General features: G+C 36.1%; 1 protein-coding gene across 6 annotated transcripts in view; it reads right to left on the bottom strand.

Annotated features, from left to right (window-relative positions):
* Nucleotides 1-8,595: 8,595 nt before the first annotated feature.
* The window catches only part of Lmpt (Limpet), a 77,407-nt gene continuing 64,396 nt past the window's right edge, over nt 8,596-21,606 (bottom strand). For 5 of the 6 annotated variants that reach the window (XM_064688377.1, XM_064688375.1, XM_064688378.1 and 2 more), the window contains 4 exons: nt 20,794-20,968; nt 10,069-10,238; nt 9,755-9,941; nt 8,596-9,695 (listed from right to left, as the gene is read on the bottom strand). In XM_064688377.1, coding sequence (XP_064544447.1) covers nt 9,538-9,695; nt 9,755-9,941; nt 10,069-10,238; nt 20,794-20,968 — 690 coding nt within the window. In that variant the 3' untranslated portion in view covers nt 8,596-9,537. Of the gene's footprint in view, nt 9,696-9,754; nt 9,942-10,068; nt 10,239-12,063; nt 12,305-16,320; nt 16,480-20,793; nt 20,969-21,606 lie in introns of those variants that run through there. The other variant, XM_064688380.1, reaches the window with a different exon arrangement.

The raw sequence follows: 21,606 nt of genomic DNA, 5'->3' as shown, positions 1-21,606 counted from the left end.
CAAACGAATCGGTTTTTGGTCAACCACTTTTTTTAACCCATCGATTTTTAAAAAGTTTGAATGCCAATTTATAGTAGGGATCCCTACGAATTCAAAACGGTATAACATTTCAAATCTGACAGTATTTACCCGAGATATTCAAAAAAAATCATCAAAAAAGTTTCGATTTTCGAACCGACCCCGAATTTGAGAAAAAACGTGATGTAACCCCTTGCCATTTTGTTGATTTTGGTCAAAATTTTGATTTTCATTTTTTTTGATGCCAATCGATAGTACTGATCCTTACGAGTCCAAAATGGTATAAAATTCCCAAATCGTACATTATTTGGCCGAGATATTCCAAAAAATCATCAAAAAAGGTTGACTTTACAAACGAATCGGTTTTTGGTCAACCACTTTTTTTAACCCATCGATTTTTAAAAAGTTTGAATGCCAATTTATAGTAGGGATCCCTACGAATTCAAAACGGTATAACATTTCAAAATCTGACAGTATTTACCCGAGATATTCAAAAAAAATCATCAAAAAAGTTTCGATTTTCGAACCGACCCCGAATTTGAGAAAAAACGTGATGTAACCCCTTGCCATTTTGTTGATTTTGGTCAAAATTTTGATTTTCATTTTTTTTGATGCCAATCGATAGTACTGATCCTTACGAGTCCAAAATGGTATAAAATTCCCAAATCGTACATTATTTGGCCGAGATATTCCAAAAAATCATCAAAAAAGGTTGACTTTACAAACGAATCGGTTTTTGGTCAACCACTTTTTTTAACCCATCGATTTTTAAAAAGTTTGAATGCCAATTTATAGTAGGGATCCCTACGAATTCAAAACGGTATAACATTTCAAAATCTGACAGTATTTACCCGAGATATTCAAAAAAAATCATCAAAAAAGTTTCGATTTTCGAACCGACCCCGAATTTGAGAAAAAACGTGATGTAACCCCTTGCCATTTTGTTGATTTTGGTCAAAATTTTGATTTTCATTTTTTTTGATGCCAATCGATAGTACTGATCCTTACGAGTCCAAAATGGTATAAAATTCCCAAATCGTACATTATTTGGCCGAGATATTCCAAAAAATCATCAAAAAAGGTTGACTTTACAAACGAATCGGTTTTTGGTCAACCACTTTTTTTAACCCATCGATTTTTAAAAAGTTTGAATGCCAATTTATAGTAGGGATCCCTACGAATTCAAAACGGTATAACATTTCAAAATCTGACAGTATTTACCCGAGATATTCAAAAAAAATCATCAAAAAAGTTTCGATTTTCGAACCGACCCCGAATTTGAGAAAAAACGTGATGTAACCCCTTGCCATTTTGTTGATTTTGGTCAAAATTTTGATTTTCATTTTTTTTGATGCCAATCGATAGTACTGATCCTTACGAGTCCAAAATGGTATAAAATTCCCAAATCGTACATTATTTGGCCGAGATATTCCAAAAAATCATCAAAAAAGGTTGACTTTACAAACGAATCGGTTTTTGGTCAACCACTTTTTTTAACCCATCGATTTTTAAAAAGTTTGAATGCCAATTTATAGTAGGGATCCCTACGAATTCAAAACGGTATAACATTTCAAAATCTGACAGTATTTACCCGAGATATTCAAAAAAAATCATCAAAAAAGTTTCGATTTTCGAACCGACCCCGAATTTGAGAAAAAACGTGATGTAACCCCTTGCCATTTTGTTGATTTTGGTCAAAATTTTGATTTTCATTTTTTTTGATGCCAATCGATAGTACTGATCCTTACGAGTCCAAAATGGTATAAAATTCCCAAATCGTACATTATTTGGCCGAGATATTCCAAAAAATCATCAAAAAAGGTTGACTTTACAAACGAATCGGTTTTTGGTCAACCACTTTTTTTAACCCATCGATTTTTAAAAAGTTTGAATGCCAATTTATAGTAGGGATCCCTACGAATTCAAAACGGTATAACATTTCAAAATCTGACAGTATTTACCCGAGATATTCAAAAAAAATCATCAAAAAAGTTTCGATTTCGAACCGACCCCGAATTTGAGAAAAAACGTGATGTAACCCCTTGCCATTTTGTTGATTTTGGTCAAAATTTTGATTTTCATTTTTTTTGATGCCAATCGATAGTACTGATCCTTACGAGTCCAAAATGGTATAAAATTCCCAAATCGTACATTATTTGGCCGAGATATTCCAAAAAATCATCAAAAAAGGTTGACTTTACAAACGAATCGGTTTTTGGTCAACCACTTTTTTTAACCCATCGATTTTTAAAAAGTTTGAATGCCAATTTATAGTAGGGATCCCTACGAATTCAAAACGGTATAACATTTCAAAATCTGACAGTATTTACCCGAGATATTCAAAAAAAATCATCAAAAAAGTTTCGATTTTCGAACCGACCCCGAATTTGAGAAAAAACGTGATGTAACCCCTTGCCATTTTGTTGATTTTGGTCAAAATTTTGATTTTCATTTTTTTTGATGCCAATCGATAGTACTGATCCTTACGAGTCCAAAATGGTATAAAATTCCCAAATCGTACATTATTTGGCCGAGATATTCCAAAAAATCATCAAAAAAGGTTGACTTTACAAACGAATCGGTTTTTGGTCAACCACTTTTTTTAACCCATCGATTTTTAAAAAGTTTGAATGCCAATTTATAGTAGGGATCCCTACGAATTCAAAACGGTATAACATTTCAAAATCTGACAGTATTTACCCGAGATATTCAAAAAAAATCATCAAAAAAGTTTCGATTTTCGAACCGACCCCGAATTTGAGAAAAAACGTGATGTAACCCCTTGCCATTTTGTTGATTTTGGTCAAAATTTTGATTTTCATTTTTTTTGATGCCAATCGATAGTACTGATCCTTACGAGTCCAAAATGGTATAAAATTCCCAAATCGTACATTATTTGGCCGAGATATTCCAAAAAATCATCAAAAAAGGTTGACTTTACAAACGAATCGGTTTTTGGTCAACCACTTTTTTTAACCCATCGATTTTTAAAAAGTTTGAATGCCAATTTATAGTAGGGATCCCTACGAATTCAAAACGGTATAACATTTCAAAATCTGACAGTATTTACCCGAGATATTCAAAAAAAATCATCAAAAAAGTTTCGATTTTCGAACCGACCCCGAATTTGAGAAAAAACGTGATGTAACCCCTTGCCATTTTGTTGATTTTGGTCAAAATTTTGATTTCATTTTTTTGATGCCAATCGATAGTACTGATCCTTACGAGTCCAAAATGGTATAAAATTCCCAAATCGTACATTATTTGGCCGAGATATTCCAAAAAATCATCAAAAAAGGTTGACTTTACAAACGAATCGGTTTTTGGTCAACCACTTTTTTTAACCCATCGATTTTTAAAAAGTTTGAATGCCAATTTATAGTAGGGATCCCTACGAATTCAAAACGGTATAACATTTCAAAATCTGACAGTATTTACCCGAGATATTCAAAAAAAATCATCAAAAAAGTTTCGATTTTCGAACCGACCCCGAATTTGAGAAAAAACGTGATGTAACCCCTTGCCATTTTGTTGATTTTGGTCAAAATTTTGATTTTCATTTTTTTTGATGCCAATCGATAGTACTGATCCTTACGAGTCCAAAATGGTATAAAATTCCCAAATCGTACATTATTTGGCCGAGATATTCCAAAAAATCATCAAAAAAGGTTGACTTTACAAACGAATCGGTTTTTGGTCAACCAACTTTTTTTAACCCATCGATTTTTAAAAAGTTTGAATGCCAATTTATAGTAGGGATCCCTACGAATTCAAAACGGTATAACATTTCAAAATCTGACAGTATTTACCCGAGATATTCAAAAAAAATCATCAAAAAAGTTTCGATTTTCGAACCGACCCCGAATTTGAGAAAAAACGTGATGTAACCCCTTGCCATTTTGTTGATTTTGGTCAAAATTTTGATTTTCATTTTTTTTGATGCCAATCGATAGTACTGATCCTTACGAGTCCAAAATGGTATAAAATTCCCAAATCGTACATTATTTGGCCGAGATATTCCAAAAAATCATCAAAAAAGGTTGACTTTACAAACGAATCGGTTTTTGGTCAACCACTTTTTTTAACCCATCGATTTTTAAAAAGTTTGAATGCCAATTTATAGTAGGGATCCCTACGAATTCAAAACGGTATAACATTTCAAAATCTGACAGTATTTACCCGAGATATTCAAAAAAAATCATCAAAAAAGTTTCGATTTTCGAACCGACCCCGAATTTGAGAAAAAACGTGATGTAACCCCTTGCCATTTTGTTGATTTTGGTCAAAATTTTGATTTTCATTTTTTTGATGCCAATCGATAGTACTGATCCTTACGAGTCCAAAATGGTATAAAATTCCCAAATCGTACATTATTTGGCCGAGATATTCCAAAAAATCATCAAAAAAGGTTGACTTTACAAACGAATCGGTTTTTGGTCAACCACTTTTTTTAACCCATCGATTTTTAAAAAGTTTGAATGCCAATTTATAGTAGGGATCCCTACGAATTCAAAACGGTATAACATTTCAAAATCTGACAGTATTTACCCGAGATATTCAAAAAAAATCATCAAAAAAGTTTCGATTTTCGAACCGACCCCGAATTTGAGAAAAAACGTGATGTAACCCCTTGCCATTTTGTTGATTTTGGTCAAAATTTTGATTTTCATTTTTTTTGATGCCAATCGATAGTACTGATCCTTACGAGTCCAAAATGGTATAAAATTCCCAAATCGTACATTATTTGGCCGAGATATTCCAAAAAATCATCAAAAAAGGTTGACTTTACAAACGAATCGGTTTTTGGTCAACCACTTTTTTTAACCCATCGATTTTTAAAAAGTTTGAATGCCAATTTATAGTAGGGATCCCTACGAATTCAAAACGGTATAACATTTCAAAATCTGACAGTATTTACCCGAGATATTCAAAAAAAATCATCAAAAAAGTTTCGATTTTCGAACCGACCCCGAATTTGAGAAAAAACGTGATGTAACCCCTTGCCATTTTGTTGATTTTGGTCAAAATTTTGATTTTCATTTTTTTTGATGCCAATCGATAGTACTGATCCTTACGAGTCCAAAATGGTATAAAATTCCCAAATCGTACATTATTTGGCCGAGATATTCCAAAAAATCATCAAAAAAGGTTGACTTTACAAACGAATCGGTTTTTGGTCAACCACTTTTTTTAACCCATCGATTTTTAAAAAGTTTGAATGCCAATTTATAGTAGGGATCCCTACGAATTCAAAACGGTATAACATTTCAAAATCTGACAGTATTTACCCGAGATATTCAAAAAAAATCATCAAAAAAGTTTCGATTTTCGAACCGACCCCGAATTTGAGAAAAAACGTGATGTAACCCCTTGCCATTTTGTTGATTTTGGTCAAAATTTTGATTTTCATTTTTTTGATGCCAATCGATAGTACTGATCCTTACGAGTCCAAAATGGTATAAAATTCCCAAATCGTACATTATTTGGCCGAGATATTCCAAAAAATCATCAAAAAAGGTTGACTTTACAAACGAATCGGTTTTTGGTCAACCACTTTTTTTAACCCATCGATTTTTAAAAAGTTTGAATGCCAATTTATAGTAGGGATCCCTACGAATTCAAAACGGTATAACATTTCAAAATCTGACAGTATTTACCCGAGATATTCAAAAAAAATCATCAAAAAAGTTTCGATTTTCGAACCGACCCCGAATTTGAGAAAAAACGTGATGTAACCCCTTGCCATTTTGTTGATTTTGGTCAAAATTTTGATTTTCATTTTTTTTGATGCCAATCGATAGTACTGATCCTTACGAGTCCAAAATGGTATAAAATTCCCAAATCGTACATTATTTGGCCGAGATATTCCAAAAAATCATCAAAAAAGGTTGACTTTACAAACGAATCGGTTTTTGGTCAACCACTTTTTTTAACCCATCGATTTTTAAAAAGTTTGAATGCCAATTTATAGTAGGGATCCCTACGAATTCAAAACGGTATAACATTTCAAAATCTGACAGTATTTACCCGAGATATTCAAAAAAAATCATCAAAAAAGTTTCGATTTTCGAACCGACCCCGAATTTGAGAAAAAACGTGATGTAACCCCTTGCCATTTTGTTGATTTTGGTCAAAATTTTGATTTTCATTTTTTTTGATGCCAATCGATAGTACTGATCCTTACGAGTCCAAAATGGTATAAAATTCCCAAATCGTACATTATTTGGCCGAGATATTCCAAAAAATCATCAAAAAAGGTTGACTTTACAAACGAATCGGTTTTTGGTCAACCACTTTTTTTAACCCATCGATTTTTAAAAAGTTTGAATGCCAATTTATAGTAGGGATCCCTACGAATTCAAAACGGTATAACATTTCAAAATCTGACAGTATTTACCCGAGATATTCAAAAAAAATCATCAAAAAAGTTTCGATTTTCGAACCGACCCCGAATTTGAGAAAAAACGTGATGTAACCCCTTGCCATTTTGTTGATTTTGGTCAAAATTTTGATTTTCATTTTTTTTGATGCCAATCGATAGTACTGATCCTTACGAGTCCAAAATGGTATAAAATTCCCAAATCGTACATTATTTGGCCGAGATATTCCAAAAAATCATCAAAAAAGGTTGACTTTACAAACGAATCGGTTTTTGGTCAACCACTTTTTTTAACCCATCGATTTTTAAAAAGTTTGAATGCCAATTTATAGTAGGGATCCCTACGAATTCAAAACGGTATAACATTTCAAAATCTGACAGTATTTACCCGAGATATTCAAAAAAAATCATCAAAAAAGTTTCGATTTTCGAACCGACCCCGAATTTGAGAAAAAACGTGATGTAACCCCTTGCCATTTTGTTGATTTTGGTCAAAATTTTGATTTTCATTTTTTTGATGCCAATCGATAGTACTGATCCTTACGAGTCCAAAATGGTATAAAATTCCCAAATCGTACATTATTTGGCCGAAATATTCCAAAAAATCATCAAAAAAGGTTGACTTTACAAACGAATCGGTTTTTGGTCAACCACTTTTTTTAACCCATCGATTTTTAAAAAGTTTGAATGCCAATTTATAGTAGGGATCCCTACGAATTCAAAACGGTATAACATTTCAAAATCTGACAGTATTTACCCGAGATATTAAAAAAAAATCATCAAAAGAGTTTCGATTTTCGAACCGACCCCGAATTTGAGAAAAAAACGTGATGTAACCCCTTGCCATTTTGTTGATTTTGGTCAAAATTTTGATTTTCATTTTTTTGATGCAAATCGATAGTACTGATCCTTACGAGTCCAAAATGGTATAAAATTCCCAAATCGTACATTATTTGGCCGAGATATTCCAAAAAATCATCAAAAAAGGTTGACTTTACAAACGAATCGGTTTTTGGTCAACCACTTTTTTTAACCCATCGATTTTTAAAAAGTTTGAATGCCGATTTATAGTAGGGATCCCTACGAATTCAAAACGGTATAACATTTCAAAATCTGACAGTATTTACCCGAGATATTCAAAAAAAATCATCAAAAAAGTTTCGATTTTCGAACCGACCCCGAATTTGAGAAAAAACGTGATGTAACCCCTTGCCATTTTGTTGATTTTGGTCAAAATTTTGATTTTCATTTTTTTCAATCATCAAAAAAGGTTGACTTTACAAACGAATCGGTTTTTGGTCAACCACTTTCTTTAACCCATCGATTTTTAAAAAGTTTGAATGCCAATTTATAGTAGGGATCCCTACGAATTCAAAACGGTATAACATTTCAACATCTGACAGTATTTACCCGAGATATTCAAAAAAAAATCATCAAAAAAGTTTCGATTTTCGAACCGACCCCGAATTTGAGAAAAAACGTGATGTAACCCCTTGCCATTTTGTTGATTTTGGTCAAAATTTTGATTTTCATTTTTTTTATGCCAATCGATAGTACTGATCCTTACGAGTCCAAAATGGTATAAAATTCCCAAATCGTACATTATTTGGCCGAGATATTCCAAAAAATCATCAAAAAAGGTTGACTTTACAAACGAATCGGTTTTTGGTCAACCACTTTTTTTAACCCATCGATTTTTAAAAAGTTTGAATGCCAATTTATAGTCGGGATCCCTACGAATTCAAAACGGTATAACATTTCAAAATCTGACAGTATTTACCCGAGATATTCAATAAAATACATCAAAAAGTTTCGATTTTCGAACCGACCCCGAATTTGAGAAAAAACGTGATGTAACCCCTTGCCATTTTGTTGATTTTGGTCAAAATTTTGATTTTCATTTTTTTGATGCCAATCGATAGTACTGATACTTACGAGTCCAAAATGGTATAAAATTCCCAAATCGTACATTATTTGGCCGAGATATTCCAAAAAATCATCAAAAAAGGTTGACTTTACAAACGAATTGAATGCCAATTTATAGTAGGGATCCGTACGAATTCAAAAAGGTTTTACTTTTATAAATCTGATGTTATTTACCCGAGATATTAAAAAAAAATTATCAAAAAAGGTTGACATCATTTCCGAATCGTTCTTTTTTTTATCTTTTTGTGTCCAAGCAAAAACCAAACACCAAATATAATTATTAATTTATTTAGCTTTAATTTCATTAAATAGTTAAGGACATTGACATTTTGTTGGCATATGTAAAATAATAATGTGTGGGTGTTTAGTTAGCGCAAAGTGCTCCATTTACAATATGAAACCATAAAAATAAAACTAAACAATTAAATTGCTAGGACGTGTGCATGTGTGTGTATGTGTTATGTCAACACATACACACACACATATATGGTTTGCTTTGTTTAATAACATTTAAAATAAGAATATATTTAACTGAAACCCGCGGTTAGGAAACTTTTCGCTCTGTGTGTGTGTGCGTGTGTGCGTTTGGGGGTTAGAAGAACTTAAAATAAATAAATAAACATACATACATTATGCAAATGTGGCAACAATAGTTACAGTATATTCCATTTGTTGTTCTTTTGTTTTTTTTTTTGGGTTTTAGGTTTTGTTTTCGCGCTCAAATGCATTTACAAATAATAAATAAGTATATATTTTATACAATTTGACGATTAAGCACAAATAAAATATCAAATTTCAAGCGATTTTTTTTCTTTCTTTCTTTCTTTTTGATTTGTTTTGTTTATATAGCTTGCCTTGTTTTTTGCAGCTATATTAATAAGTATACAAGCACTCGTATAATAGTCAAAAATTTGTTGCTTCTTGATTTTGAATTTTTTTTTTTGATTTTAGGACTTTGTTTAGCTAATTCTCTCATATCTAATATATGTGTAAGAGTAAGGCAATATTTTGTTTGTATATATCGTTTAATACATCAACTTCCGCTCATTGCTGATATTTGATCCATTTTCGTTGAATTTCTGTTGAATTTTTTATGGCTAATTAACGCTGGGCATCCGCCTCCACTCCAGCTGCTCCTCTCTCCTCTGTCCTCCTCCGCTCTGTTCTTCTGTGGCCATTTGGTTGACTTGATGGGAATCGGTTTGGTTTGCCATTTACATCAGCTTCTGCTTGGCACAGTCCGGGCAGAGAATGTCGGGTCCGTCGGTGATGAAGCCGCGTCCCACCAGGCTGGCCTTGCAGCTGGCGCACACAAAGCAATCGTGATGCCAGTGACGCTCCTCGAACGAGATGAAGCGTGTGCCGCCGATGCCTGTCGACCAAGAAGAGGGTTTAGTCAATGTCAATGAGTTCCGATCAGCTGCTACTTACCCGTAATGGGCTTCACGCACGATGTGCAACGCTTGGCAAACAGTTCGCCGAAACATTCGGCACAGTAGGGCTTCTCGTCGCGGCTGGTGAAGCGCTGCCCGGCCAGCGTGATGTTGCAGTGGGTGCAAGTGAAGCACTCGCGATGCCACGGCTCGTTCTTATAGGTCACACCGCCCGAGGTGATTACCTGTAATCAAACAACTCGTCAATAGGCAAATCTTTAGGCAATCACTTTGTAATGTTTGTAAATGTCTTCAGGGTATCTCCAAGTTGAGCACACCCGACCTGAGCCCTCTTCCTCTTATTTTCCTCACCTTGTTGCACTTGATGCAGCGCGTGGCAAACTTCTCCTCGTAGCAGCCGGCGCAGTAGATCTCCTGCTCGCGCGGTATAAACGACTTGGTGCCAATGGCCGTCTTGCAGACGCAGCAGCAGAAGCAATTCTCGTGCCACTGCCGGGTTTTGTATTCCATTTTCTTGGTACCTGTTAAAAAGAGAGAGACACATTAGACAAATCAATTTCTGGCAGCCTTGAACTTTGTGCCCGCCCGGGTAACACAATCTATTAAATAGCCCCAAATTCCCGACATATTCAGGCCAAAACCATCACAGAAACTCAATCAGAATTTGTTTTGAACAATAACTAAAAAAGAAAAAGGAAAAAGAAAATAACAACAAAAGCCAATATTATTATGTGCGACTGACATGCAACTGTCGAAGACGCAGCCCATGCCCCCCAGCACACGGCCCACCTGCTTCCAGTGCACCTGTGCCTCGACTTCGCATTTTCATAGCAATTAATGCAAAAATTATTCAAATTTGCGAGTCTCGAGAGACATTACATTCATGGGCTATATAACATAGATAGATGGTTTCATTAGTTCCCATATAAAAGTGTGCATCGAAATATGTTTATATTATTTATTGCGTGCTCAAAATTTGTTGCCAAATATGTGACCGAAGCGAAAACTTTTGCTGGGTTCACTGACTGCCGCCCATCACTGTGCCAGAGAAGGCTAATTGACTGGAATAATGTCAGGGCAGCTGTTCTATTGTTGTGCTTTAATTTTAGCCCATCAAGAACAACAGTTCCTATTTTCACAAATTATGGCATTAATGCACGACAAATTTACGATGTACATATAAATGTTGAATATCTCCAGAGAGTCGTAAGTCCATGTGAATAAACTCAAAGAACTCGGTGTAGAGCAAAGATTTAGGTGGAACAACATTTTGTTGTTATTTCCCTTAAATGACACATACATATATAGGTTTTAAGCTTGGTGTAGAGTTCTTAAGGGAAATTAAATATTTATTTCCCTTGTATTGGTATATATTTGCCTCATCACGATTGGTGTGTAGTTCTAAAGGAAATTTTTTTTTTTATTTCCTTAAAATTGGCACATTTATGAGTGTTAAGCTCTTAAGGGAAATTAGGGGAAATTAAATTGTTGTTTCCCAATAATTGAGATATCAAGATTATTGTATAATTCTTAAGGAAATTTTGTTGTTAACTTTCTAACAAGTGCAAATAAATCCCTGACCAAGATTAGAGTATAAATCTTAAGGAAATTAAATTGTTATTTCCCTAAAATTTGCACACATATGTCTCATCGCAATAAATGTAAAATTCGGAATGCAAATGAAATTGATATTTCCCTAATATTGATCATAAAGATTAGAGTGTAATTCTTAGGGAAAACTAAGTTATTTCCCTAAAGTGGACACATATAAGTCACATTGTTAATTAAGTTGTTCACATTTCCAATGCATTGCTCATTCTTATTTAATATTATAATTTGTTGTTTAACACTCTTGAAAGTAGAATTTAAAAGACTAGCATAATTTTTTGAAATTTTCTAGAGTCTACAATTCTGATTACTAGAACAAGTTTTCAATTGTGATAAACATATTTAAAAATGTATGAACTTAAAAAATCGCTTAAAACATTAAATTAACTTTAACAAAAATAGCATATCATATTTATTTAATTATTAATCTTTTAATTGAAAGCCCGTTCCAACACTTGCTTAATCATTTGTCATTTGTCTATTAATATTTCTTTGAGTGTATTTCTTAGCTCCGATTACTCATCAAGCCAGCATTGGGCCCAACGAAAGCTGCGATGACGTTATGGAGAACTGGCCGCAACATCTCCGGCTAATCCATGCGTGGGGCGTCTATTTTGTTTTGGTATTTTACCAATTTGGCAACAACTCGGCCATTAAATGGCCAGTAATATTGATAAATTATGATGTATCGCTGGATTTAATTAACATAATTTACGAGCAACATGAGCGCTATTTTACCTGCTTTGGTGGCACGGGGATCGCCGAGGCGGCAATAGTCGCCGAGGGAGCAATAGAAGCTGCGATTCTCCTCGACGGCGCTGGCATTTGGCAGGAACATGCTCAGCACGGCGATGTCCTCGTTGTTATCCTTGGCCTTCTTGATGCGGTCGGCGCCAATTGTCTTGCTTTGCAAATGCAAGCGCGACTTCATTCGGGCGCTCAGCACATCGACGTCAGTCATGATTGATCGATTGAGCTGCTGCAGTTGAATTGTTTTATATTCCAACTGCAGCACAACCCAAAGTGTCAGAGCCGACGACTTGCAACTGGCCTAATAAGTCACGACTTGAGCTAAGCTTTTTTTTTATGTTTGCTGGTTTTTGGCCAAAGAGTCTCTTGATCAGCCTAAGATGCCATCATCAATTTGGTGCACGGGCAACTGGGTCAGCTGAGCGCCGATCAATGCTCTCACCCAAGGCACAAACCAGTTGCCAGCGATACAATCTAATGCTAAGCACACGCACTTCAGCTAACCAGCTAACCGAACTCGGTCGATACTCTATAAAAACAATAGGGGCTGACAAATTTGGCGACGTCGGGTCTATCTCGCTTCTCGCTTCTCGCCTTCAAGGCAATGACATCACTAAGCCCCGCCCGACCAAAAAAACATACACAAAAATTGACTAGCTAAGCAACAAGTTTCATTAAAAGTTAGAGAATGTTTATAAATAACAGCGAGACAACAACAACAACAACAACGGCAACAATAATGCCTTCATAAATCATTAAATAATTAACTTTTTACACAAAACAAAAGCAAATAAATTGCTTCGAAATTTCAAGAGCGCGTGCGCAAATTGAGCGACAGGAAATTGAAAGATTTGCGCACAGGAAATTCAGTCAGTGAATATGGCCAAGCAATTAAATCTGGTCAAATCTGGCCCAGAAGTTAAGCCCGATTCCGTCTTCTGCTTCTGCAAGTCGCAGAATAAGTCTAGCTTTAAGAATTTAGAGCCTTAAATCAACTTTGATTCTTCTTGATATGTAAGAGCTTCAATTTAAGTACAAATAATATTTGCAATAATGTCTTTTTACTTGAATAAAGAACTTTTGAACCATGACCTTTTGAAATTGATGTGAAATGAAGCACGTATTGTGCTGAGTTTAGGAATTTTTAGCTTGATTCGATCTCAAAATCTAAGGAATTTTTTCTTTAGGAATCAAGTAAGAAAATTTCTCTCTCTCTCTCTCTCTCTTTCTTCTCCTCACTCGCTCTCGCTCTATCTCTATTTGTCTCTCTCTCGTTATCTCCAACTCTCTTTCACTATAACTTTCTCTCTTTCTCACTCTCTCTCACTCTCTTACGCACTCTCTCTCTCTCTTTTTGTCTCTCAATCTCTCTTTTTCTCGCTCTCGCTCCCTCTATCTCCCTCTCTCTCACTCTCTCTCTCCCTCTATCTCCCTCCCTCTCTCTCTCACTCTCTATTTCTCTCTATCTCTCTCTTGCTCTCTCTCTCTCTCTCCCTCTCTCTGTTCAGTAAGCCTCAGCGCAGCATTCATAGGGTTTGTCTCACCTCATTTTGTGGTTAGCTTTTGTTGCTATAGCACAACGTCACATAATTATAACTAATTGAAGCAAGCTGGTTGCCAAGCGCTGCCAAAGACTTCGCCCACAACTTGCCACCAATACGCCCACAAGAAAACACTGAGAGACGCCGCCACCGCCGCCGCCAGCTGAGGTCAAGTGTAGATCTGAGCTGGAGGCGACATTGAAATTCGCCAGCCACTCGGCCAGGCTGTGTGTGTGTGGAATCATCTGGCTTCGAATTGACAGCCAGCTGTGATCTGAGTGGATTGATTGATTGATTGCGGGCTTGAGACAATGCTGACTGACTACGTGGCCCCCGAAACAGCGCTGAAATGGAAAGTGTCACAAAATAAAAAATAACGCGTTCTGCATTTTTAAACGACACTCGAAATTTTTCACAGTGCTCAGCGAAAATTGACGCTGTGTGCGCGCTGACATTGCGGGCGGTCGTCGCGTGGGTTCGAATTTCAATTACTCCAATTTAATTTAAAATTTACAGAAAATGTTGTCTTTTTACTGCTGGTAACATGCATAAACGGGCATTTGTTGCATTAATATATCACACAAAATGTGACTGAAAATTGAGGTTTGCACGCAAAGTCTGGCCACACTGTTCGAATAGAAATGGCGAAATAAGAGAGAAATGAGAGCGAAATAAAGAAAACTTTATTTTGACTTAAATAAAATGGCATGTTTCTTAAAATAAGTTGAGCAAAAGCAGCTCACAAGAGATAAAGAAACATTTAATTGAAGAATTGTATGTGTTCTTCTTCTGCTTTTAACGCAGCTGGGATGTATAAACGAACGTTTTTATATCAATAAAATGTACAAGAGTCTGGCTATACTGATCAAACCTACATGGCGAAATTGTAGCGAAATAAGAGAGAAATGAAATAGAGTTTGTTGTGCTCAAAATGTAATGTTATGTGCCTTAAATTAAGCTGAGCTTACAGATATTAAAAAATACTAAATTAAAATGAGAAAAATTAATTATATTTAAAGCAAACAGTACAAAAGTCTGGCAACGCTGCTTAAGCATAAATGGCGATATTGCAGCGAAAGAGGAGCGAAATGAAAAAGGCTTATTTGTGTCCAAAATCGAATAAAATACTTAAAGAAAATAAAGAAATATTGAATTTAAATATAACAAAAAGTATAAAAAGTCTGGCCAATTTAATGTAACATAAATGGCGAAATCGTAGAGAAATAAAGACTTTTTATGCACAACATTTAATGTGTGATAGGCCTTAAATTAAGCTGAGAGAGAGTACTTATAGAAGCTAAAGAAACAATAAATGAAAATAGCCAATACTCATCATTATTTAAAAAGAAAAATGTACAAAAGGCTGGCAACGCTGCCCGAAGCAAAATTAGAGGTAAATGAAAAGGACATATAATGTTATGTGATTAATTACAAGAGATGCACACACATGAACAATTGGGCCCGTATATTAGCCAAGCTGGCAAAGAAGTTAATATCACGAGCTGACTCGTGTAAACCTATCAAAGATGTCGCTTTGTTTGCCTCAGTTTGACCCGCCTGTGCAAATGTCAGCGGCTGCAGGGCACAAGAAACGAAAAACAATAAAAAAAAAATAAACACACAACTGCCGTGTAGATTTATTAGTTTTGTCAGATTAGTACGACAACAAAAATAAAAGAGAAATTTAAATTGGAATTGGAATTGAAATTTGTTGTTGCTGCTGTTTTGTGGCTTGTTTGATAAGCCGAGCGGCAAAAACCGCACAAAAGCCAACTGACATTCGATTCATTTGTTTATATACATTTATATATGTATATATAGTACATAAATACTTATATCTGTTTGCATTTGAACGCTGAGATACATTATCAAGGGCTTGAGACAGTTCGATTTATTGGTTCGGCTACCTTTGCTCTATACATTTTTTTCGATTAATTACAGCGCAGGCTTTCGTCATAATTTCAATGCGATTTCATTTTGATTTCGATTTCATTTCAATTGGCATTCAATTGCAGTGCCAACAATAAATAAATATATACAAAAAATTAAAGACAGAAAGAAATGCCAGCTCAAGTGGGCGACCTGCCACAGCTGCCTCTTTGCGTGCATATTCATGATTGTAACTCTGTGTGTATGTGTCTGTGTGTGTGTGTGTGTGTGTGTGCCTTGCTGCTTTTCATGTTTTCCATTTAGCTCTTTAAATGTGGCACACGTCGATGTCGATGCTATCGCCGCATTTTTTAAATGCAGCCCAAAAAAAGCAGCTCAAATTCATTTCCGGTTTTGGTATGCAATTTCTAAGCGATCTCCAATTGGAGCTGCGCTGTCTCCAGTTGCCCCCCTGTTTATTAATATTTAATATTATTGTTGCTGTTGTTTGTGCTGGCAACCTGATAGCTGGCGACATGCAGAGGCGTTTCAGCTGAATATTATGCAATGCCTGTCAAAACCCAACGCTTTAGATAAACTCAAATGTCCCCAAAAAATTGCGCATACGCCCATTGTGCGTGTGGGCTGAAATATTGTGCATACGCCAGATGCAACAGCGTGAACTGTTTCATATCAGTTGCAAGTTTACGACTCCTGTTGCCACTGTTCGGTGCTGCTGCAGTTGAAGGCTTGTTTACAAGCAGAGCATTTCTTTAAACAAATTGTCTTTGTTTATGAGAAATGAAGTGCATAAAAATTAAGTGCGGATATATACTTATTGATACGCGTTATAAATAGTCGAACAGCTGCTCTGTTTACAAGCAATTAATATCGGACATGCAACACGTTGCTTTTTGCACTGTTCAAAACGGAAATTCAGTTGGGGTCAACACTCGGTTTACGTCCGCGGCACTGGCCAAGCGCTTTGAAAGCCGTTTTGAGACTGAGAATAGCCGACAAAAACAAAAAGCCACAACGTAAACAAAAACAGTCGCAGCTGAGGTGAGTTGAGGTGAGTTGAGCCGAATAGAGCTGAGTTGAGTTGGGTTTCGTTGAGTTGCAGTTGGATTGAGTTAAATTGAGTTTGAGTGGAATTTGTTAACTGAGACCAAGATCGTCTTGTTGAACATGGCACAAAAGACATAACAAGGCTGGGGCAAGGTGCCATTTAGGCTCCTCAGGCAGTTATGAATTATTTTGACTGACGGAAACTGGTTGCTGCCACTGACTGACTGACTGACTGACTGACTGACTGACTGACTGAGTGATGTTGCTCAGCTGCAAGTCAAGTGCCGTGACATTGCCACACCGGGGCGTTAAGGTGAGCCGCTCGAGGAAGCCAGCCAATGCTGCCGCCGTGTGGGAAGCTGCACTCACTTAGCATTTATCGAGTGGTTGGGGTATATGGGAAATGCGATATGCGGTATGGAAATGTCAACGGAAAACACTTTCAAATGCCCGCCCAGTGGCAAAACTGCGTACATAATATGTCACATTTGTTGCAGCCCAGTTGCCTGCCCCCCCTTTTATGGCAACAGACAGCCAGCCCTAAAGGCCTTTCTCCATATATGGCACATTGTATCTGCCGCGTTGCGTTACGTTCTCTGATTAATTGTCGACTTCACGACGGAAATGTTTAGACACGCGCTGCGTGGGCTTTGCCCGGCTACCAGTAAACAAAATCAATTGAGCTGCAATAAAATGGTTAACTTCGCTGCGCTTGTTTTTATCTGCAATCAATTAGGCAATTAAGCAATTAAACTGGCAGCAACTGGCTGCAAGTGGCACATCGAAGAAGTTGCAATTGCAAGGCGCGAGATAGCCAGAGGAAAACCTACTCAAAAAGAGACTCAGTGCGCTTTAATCAACTTGTTCGCTTGTGATTCCCAAATGGTTTTAGAGTTAAGTAGGTGAAATTAATTTTTTTTGTTACCATGGGAGTTAAAGATAGAAAAAGACTTATCAAAACAGTTTTAAGGGACAATTTATAATTATATATTCTTATTATAAACATTGAATTGGTCCTAGTCGATCATTTTCAATTAGATAAATCTATGAATATTTATAAAAAAAAATGTAAAATGAGTCAAAGAGAAATGCATATAAGGAAATTCCCTATCGACCTTTAAGACTGATAGAGAACTGAAACTTCTGTTCATCTTGCAGCACAAAAAACACTCCGACAAAAGCTAACTTTACATTTGTCATATATGAATAATAAACCAAATACAGTTGATTATTGCTTAAATCATCTTAACTAATACATATTTGTTGCATACCATAATTTGCTTAGCTCTGCTTAGTTCTAACAAGTACTTCTGAGGAACATGCCGCATAGCCATATAGAAAGCATTAATTTAATTCCACACGCTTATCAGCGATCTTTAGTAATAATAATAATTTTTCAACACGCTGCGTCTTCGGGCGAGCTATTTAAAAGCCACAAATCATACGCGCAGCCAACGCAAAAATAAATTAAAAACAAGTTCCATTCCATTAAAAAAAAAAAAAAAAAACAATTCAAATATAAATTCAATGCATAGAAGATGAAATACAAAAATTTTCTGATGAGTCAGAGCATCGAATTAGACATATGCTCAAATGTGGATCCATCTGCCATGCGGCTGTCTACGCAATTTGCCAGCCTTTCGCCTGAATTAGCATAGCTATAGACATAGACATATGTTAGAAGGCAGACGATGCCTGCTCCGAGCCTGGTTAGTTCATGTGATTTATGTTTATGTGGGTGCAACTTGTGGCAGGCAATTTGACAATTAAAAGCCGATTTTTAATGTTCACAATGAAATTGGCAAATTAGCAAATTAACAAATACGTTACGTATTTGATTAGACAATTAGTTAATGCCTGAATTGGCAATGCAAACGACACTTGTCGGCTTCGACTTACAGGCAACACCTTTGGCAAACAGAAGTAAATATGGGTACACTTTATTCATATTCATATTCATATAGATGTCTATTCGAATGACACGCGGATTGGCAGTCGAGCGTGTGGGCTGCGTTGCTGGCATTGATCTCAGCTCTGGTCGCGGCTTGCAGCTTATTTAACTGCCTCCTCTCGTAATTGGCAATGTCAACGTGTACTTCCAGCAACAACAACAACAACAACAACCACAACAACAATCTAGCCCCATTTTGGGCAATGCCTGCAATTGCGGCTAATAAACGGCCGCGTTCCGCATTGACAACGAAAGTATCTGAGCCAAATTTGGAGCGTGCTTAACACTTCATTGATATGAGAATCGGACAACGTTGATCTCGTTTTGTTTATCTCAATAAATATGTAACACCATATGCGTACAAAATTGCCGATACCCTTGTAGCGGGCATTCACATTTTCACATGCAATATGTGTCGCATAGAAGAAGACTTTTTGGAACACATAAAGTATATATTTATGCTTGATCAGTAGCTGTATCTATGCAAAGAAAGATGTCTTGACTAATCGCAGCAATCGCAAGCTTTACTATGCCCCTCCACATATTTATACCTTTGTTGCGGGTATTAACATTTTATCATGCAATTTGTAACGCATAAAAGAAGGTAAATTAAACAATATAAGGCATATATATATGCTTGGTCAGTATCTGTATCTATGGAAACAATATATCTCGCTTTAGTATGCTCTCCACATGTTTATACCCTTATAGCGGGCATTAACAATTGGATATGCAATGTGTGACGCTTAGAAGAAGACATGTTGGGGCCCATAAAGTATATATATACCTAATTAGTATCTGCATCTATGCAAATTAGTACCTGCATCTATGCAAACAATATGTTCTCCACACATCAGCAAAAGGGCATTTAATCTTCGGCATGCCATATGCAATTATTCCTTCTTAGTTTAACTGGTATTTGTCTTAACCAACACGTATTTGCACAACGCTCCAATTGAATGGGAGTCACACAACAGGGCCGCTTGTCATATTCATATTTAACACCTTTTGTTAGTCTCCCTCCCCCCCTTCCCCCCCGCCAACAAAGTCGTCCACCTGCGCGGGTTCAGGGCCTGACACACAGATGCATCTGGCATCTGGCAACTGGCATCTGGCACCTGGCCGGGCTTTGGCTGAGCAGCTGGTTTGGGAGTTTAGGCTCGCCGCGTGGGTAGCTGCGGATGACAATGAACTTGCATTTGTGCCGCCAGCTTACGATGGACGTCATCGAGTCGCTGACTTATGTCTCGAGCCTCGCGAGCAGCGCAAACAACAAACTTGGACACAAAGTGCTCGTAACGCGCAAATTGCAACTAAGTCAACGTGTAATGAAAACAGATATTGGACATTTACGTTCTGCTCTAAAACTGGCCCCCGTGCATCGAACGTTGCACGCACTCAACTGTAGCAAGTTCATTAGTTGAGCACAAGCAGCAGATAATACGACTATAAATATACCCTGTAATTAGTTTAAACATCAACAAAAATTAAGCACTCGTATATTGGGACTCTTGTTTTTGATTATTATTAATGCCCAAGTTAGAGCTTTCCAACTGTAATCAGATTAAGCATCAGTAAAGCTTTAAGTTGATTTGTCAACTACCCTTCAACATATATATTGGAGCTTTAAGCTTTTATTTTAATAATTTTCAATCGGAATATGGTTTTACAAGGTCAAATCGAGATCGAACAACGATTTAATGAACTTGAAAAAGCTCAAAGCTCTTCTTATATATCATAACGCCTTGTCAACCTACGCCTACCAGTCTCATATTCTGTCAATTAAATAAATGATCTTCCAAAAGCTCAAAGCTCTTTTCAGAAATGCACAGGACTTTTCATTTTTGAAGCTTTAAATGCGTTTAATTGTAGTTAATTCAACTTTTTTTAGCTTGCAGAAGCTCAAAGCTTGCTTAAATATTTTCGAGTCTTTCTTAACTTGTTATGTAATCTGTCTACCCCATTTGAAGTTATTCACAGGGCATGCAAAATGCGCGGCTGTTATTTATGTTTATATGGCAGTGCACATTGGAGATTTATGGAATGTGTCGCCAGTTGGCAACAAATTGCCCTGCGAGTGCAATTAATTTGACATAGTATTAAGCACACACACACCAAAAATGCCATTTCTACACCCCTCCCCTCCCCTCCCCTTCCCTCCCATCCCATGTCCTGCTCAGTGCCACCCACCCGGCAAACCGGTTGCAGCCTCATCACTTGACTTAGTTTCTATATTATTTATAAAGCGCCCGCAAAGTATGCCACATTTGGGGGCAGTTCTTCACTCACCTGCACGGAACACTTCGCCGCAGCCATCGCAACGGGATGCAAACTGCGAATCGTAGCAGTTGCCGCAGTAGATCTTATCGGCCTTGGCGCCAAACTGCTTATCGACCAGGTTCAAATTGCATTTGAAGCACAGGAAACAGGCCTCGTGCCAGTGCTTGTCTTTGTAGGATAGATCCTGTATCGGAAATAACAATTCAACTCAACTAGATTAGTATATAAGAAATAATAATTGTGATAAAATAATAATAATATAATATATATATAAATTGTTTAACATTTTATTATATATTTCATGTGGCCCTAAAGATTGGTGTAAATTGGATCGTGTCAAAATCACAATCTAAATTTTTAAATATATTACTTGCAAGAAATCGAAAGCTCTTCAATTCGATATGCCCTAACATTTGAAGGAATATTCAGTTATACGAATATTATTCGATCTGACATAAAAAATAGAATTTACACGATCTAGGTCACAAGTCTAATTTAATAAAAATCCATTTCTTATAAATTTGGCAAAATAATATTCAAGATCTATTTTTATAAACATAAGATCATAACATATTTTAAATAAAAAATAAATTTTTGGAATTGTTATCATGCTATCAAATTATTTCAAGATCTATTTCTCATAAATATAAGATGATCTTTAAAGTAAAATTTTTGGTACATTATATCCATATATATATAATTATTTAAAGATCCATTTCATATATTTATATGATGATGTCAAGAAAATGCAATTTCGGAATTATTATATTATACTAATTAATTATTTCAAGATCCATTTAATATAAATAAAAGGTGATCTCA

The sequence above is a fragment of the Drosophila montana genome, unplaced genomic scaffold (genome assembly GCF_035044405.1).
Source record: "Drosophila montana isolate Dmon_TW-CO22-7 unplaced genomic scaffold, ASM3504440v1 contig_3207_1, whole genome shotgun sequence".
In the NCBI taxonomy this organism is placed as follows: Eukaryota; Metazoa; Arthropoda; class Insecta; order Diptera; family Drosophilidae; genus Drosophila; species Drosophila montana.
The sequence above is the reverse complement of the archived record's forward strand: the minus strand, read 5'-3'. Positions and strand labels throughout refer to the sequence as shown.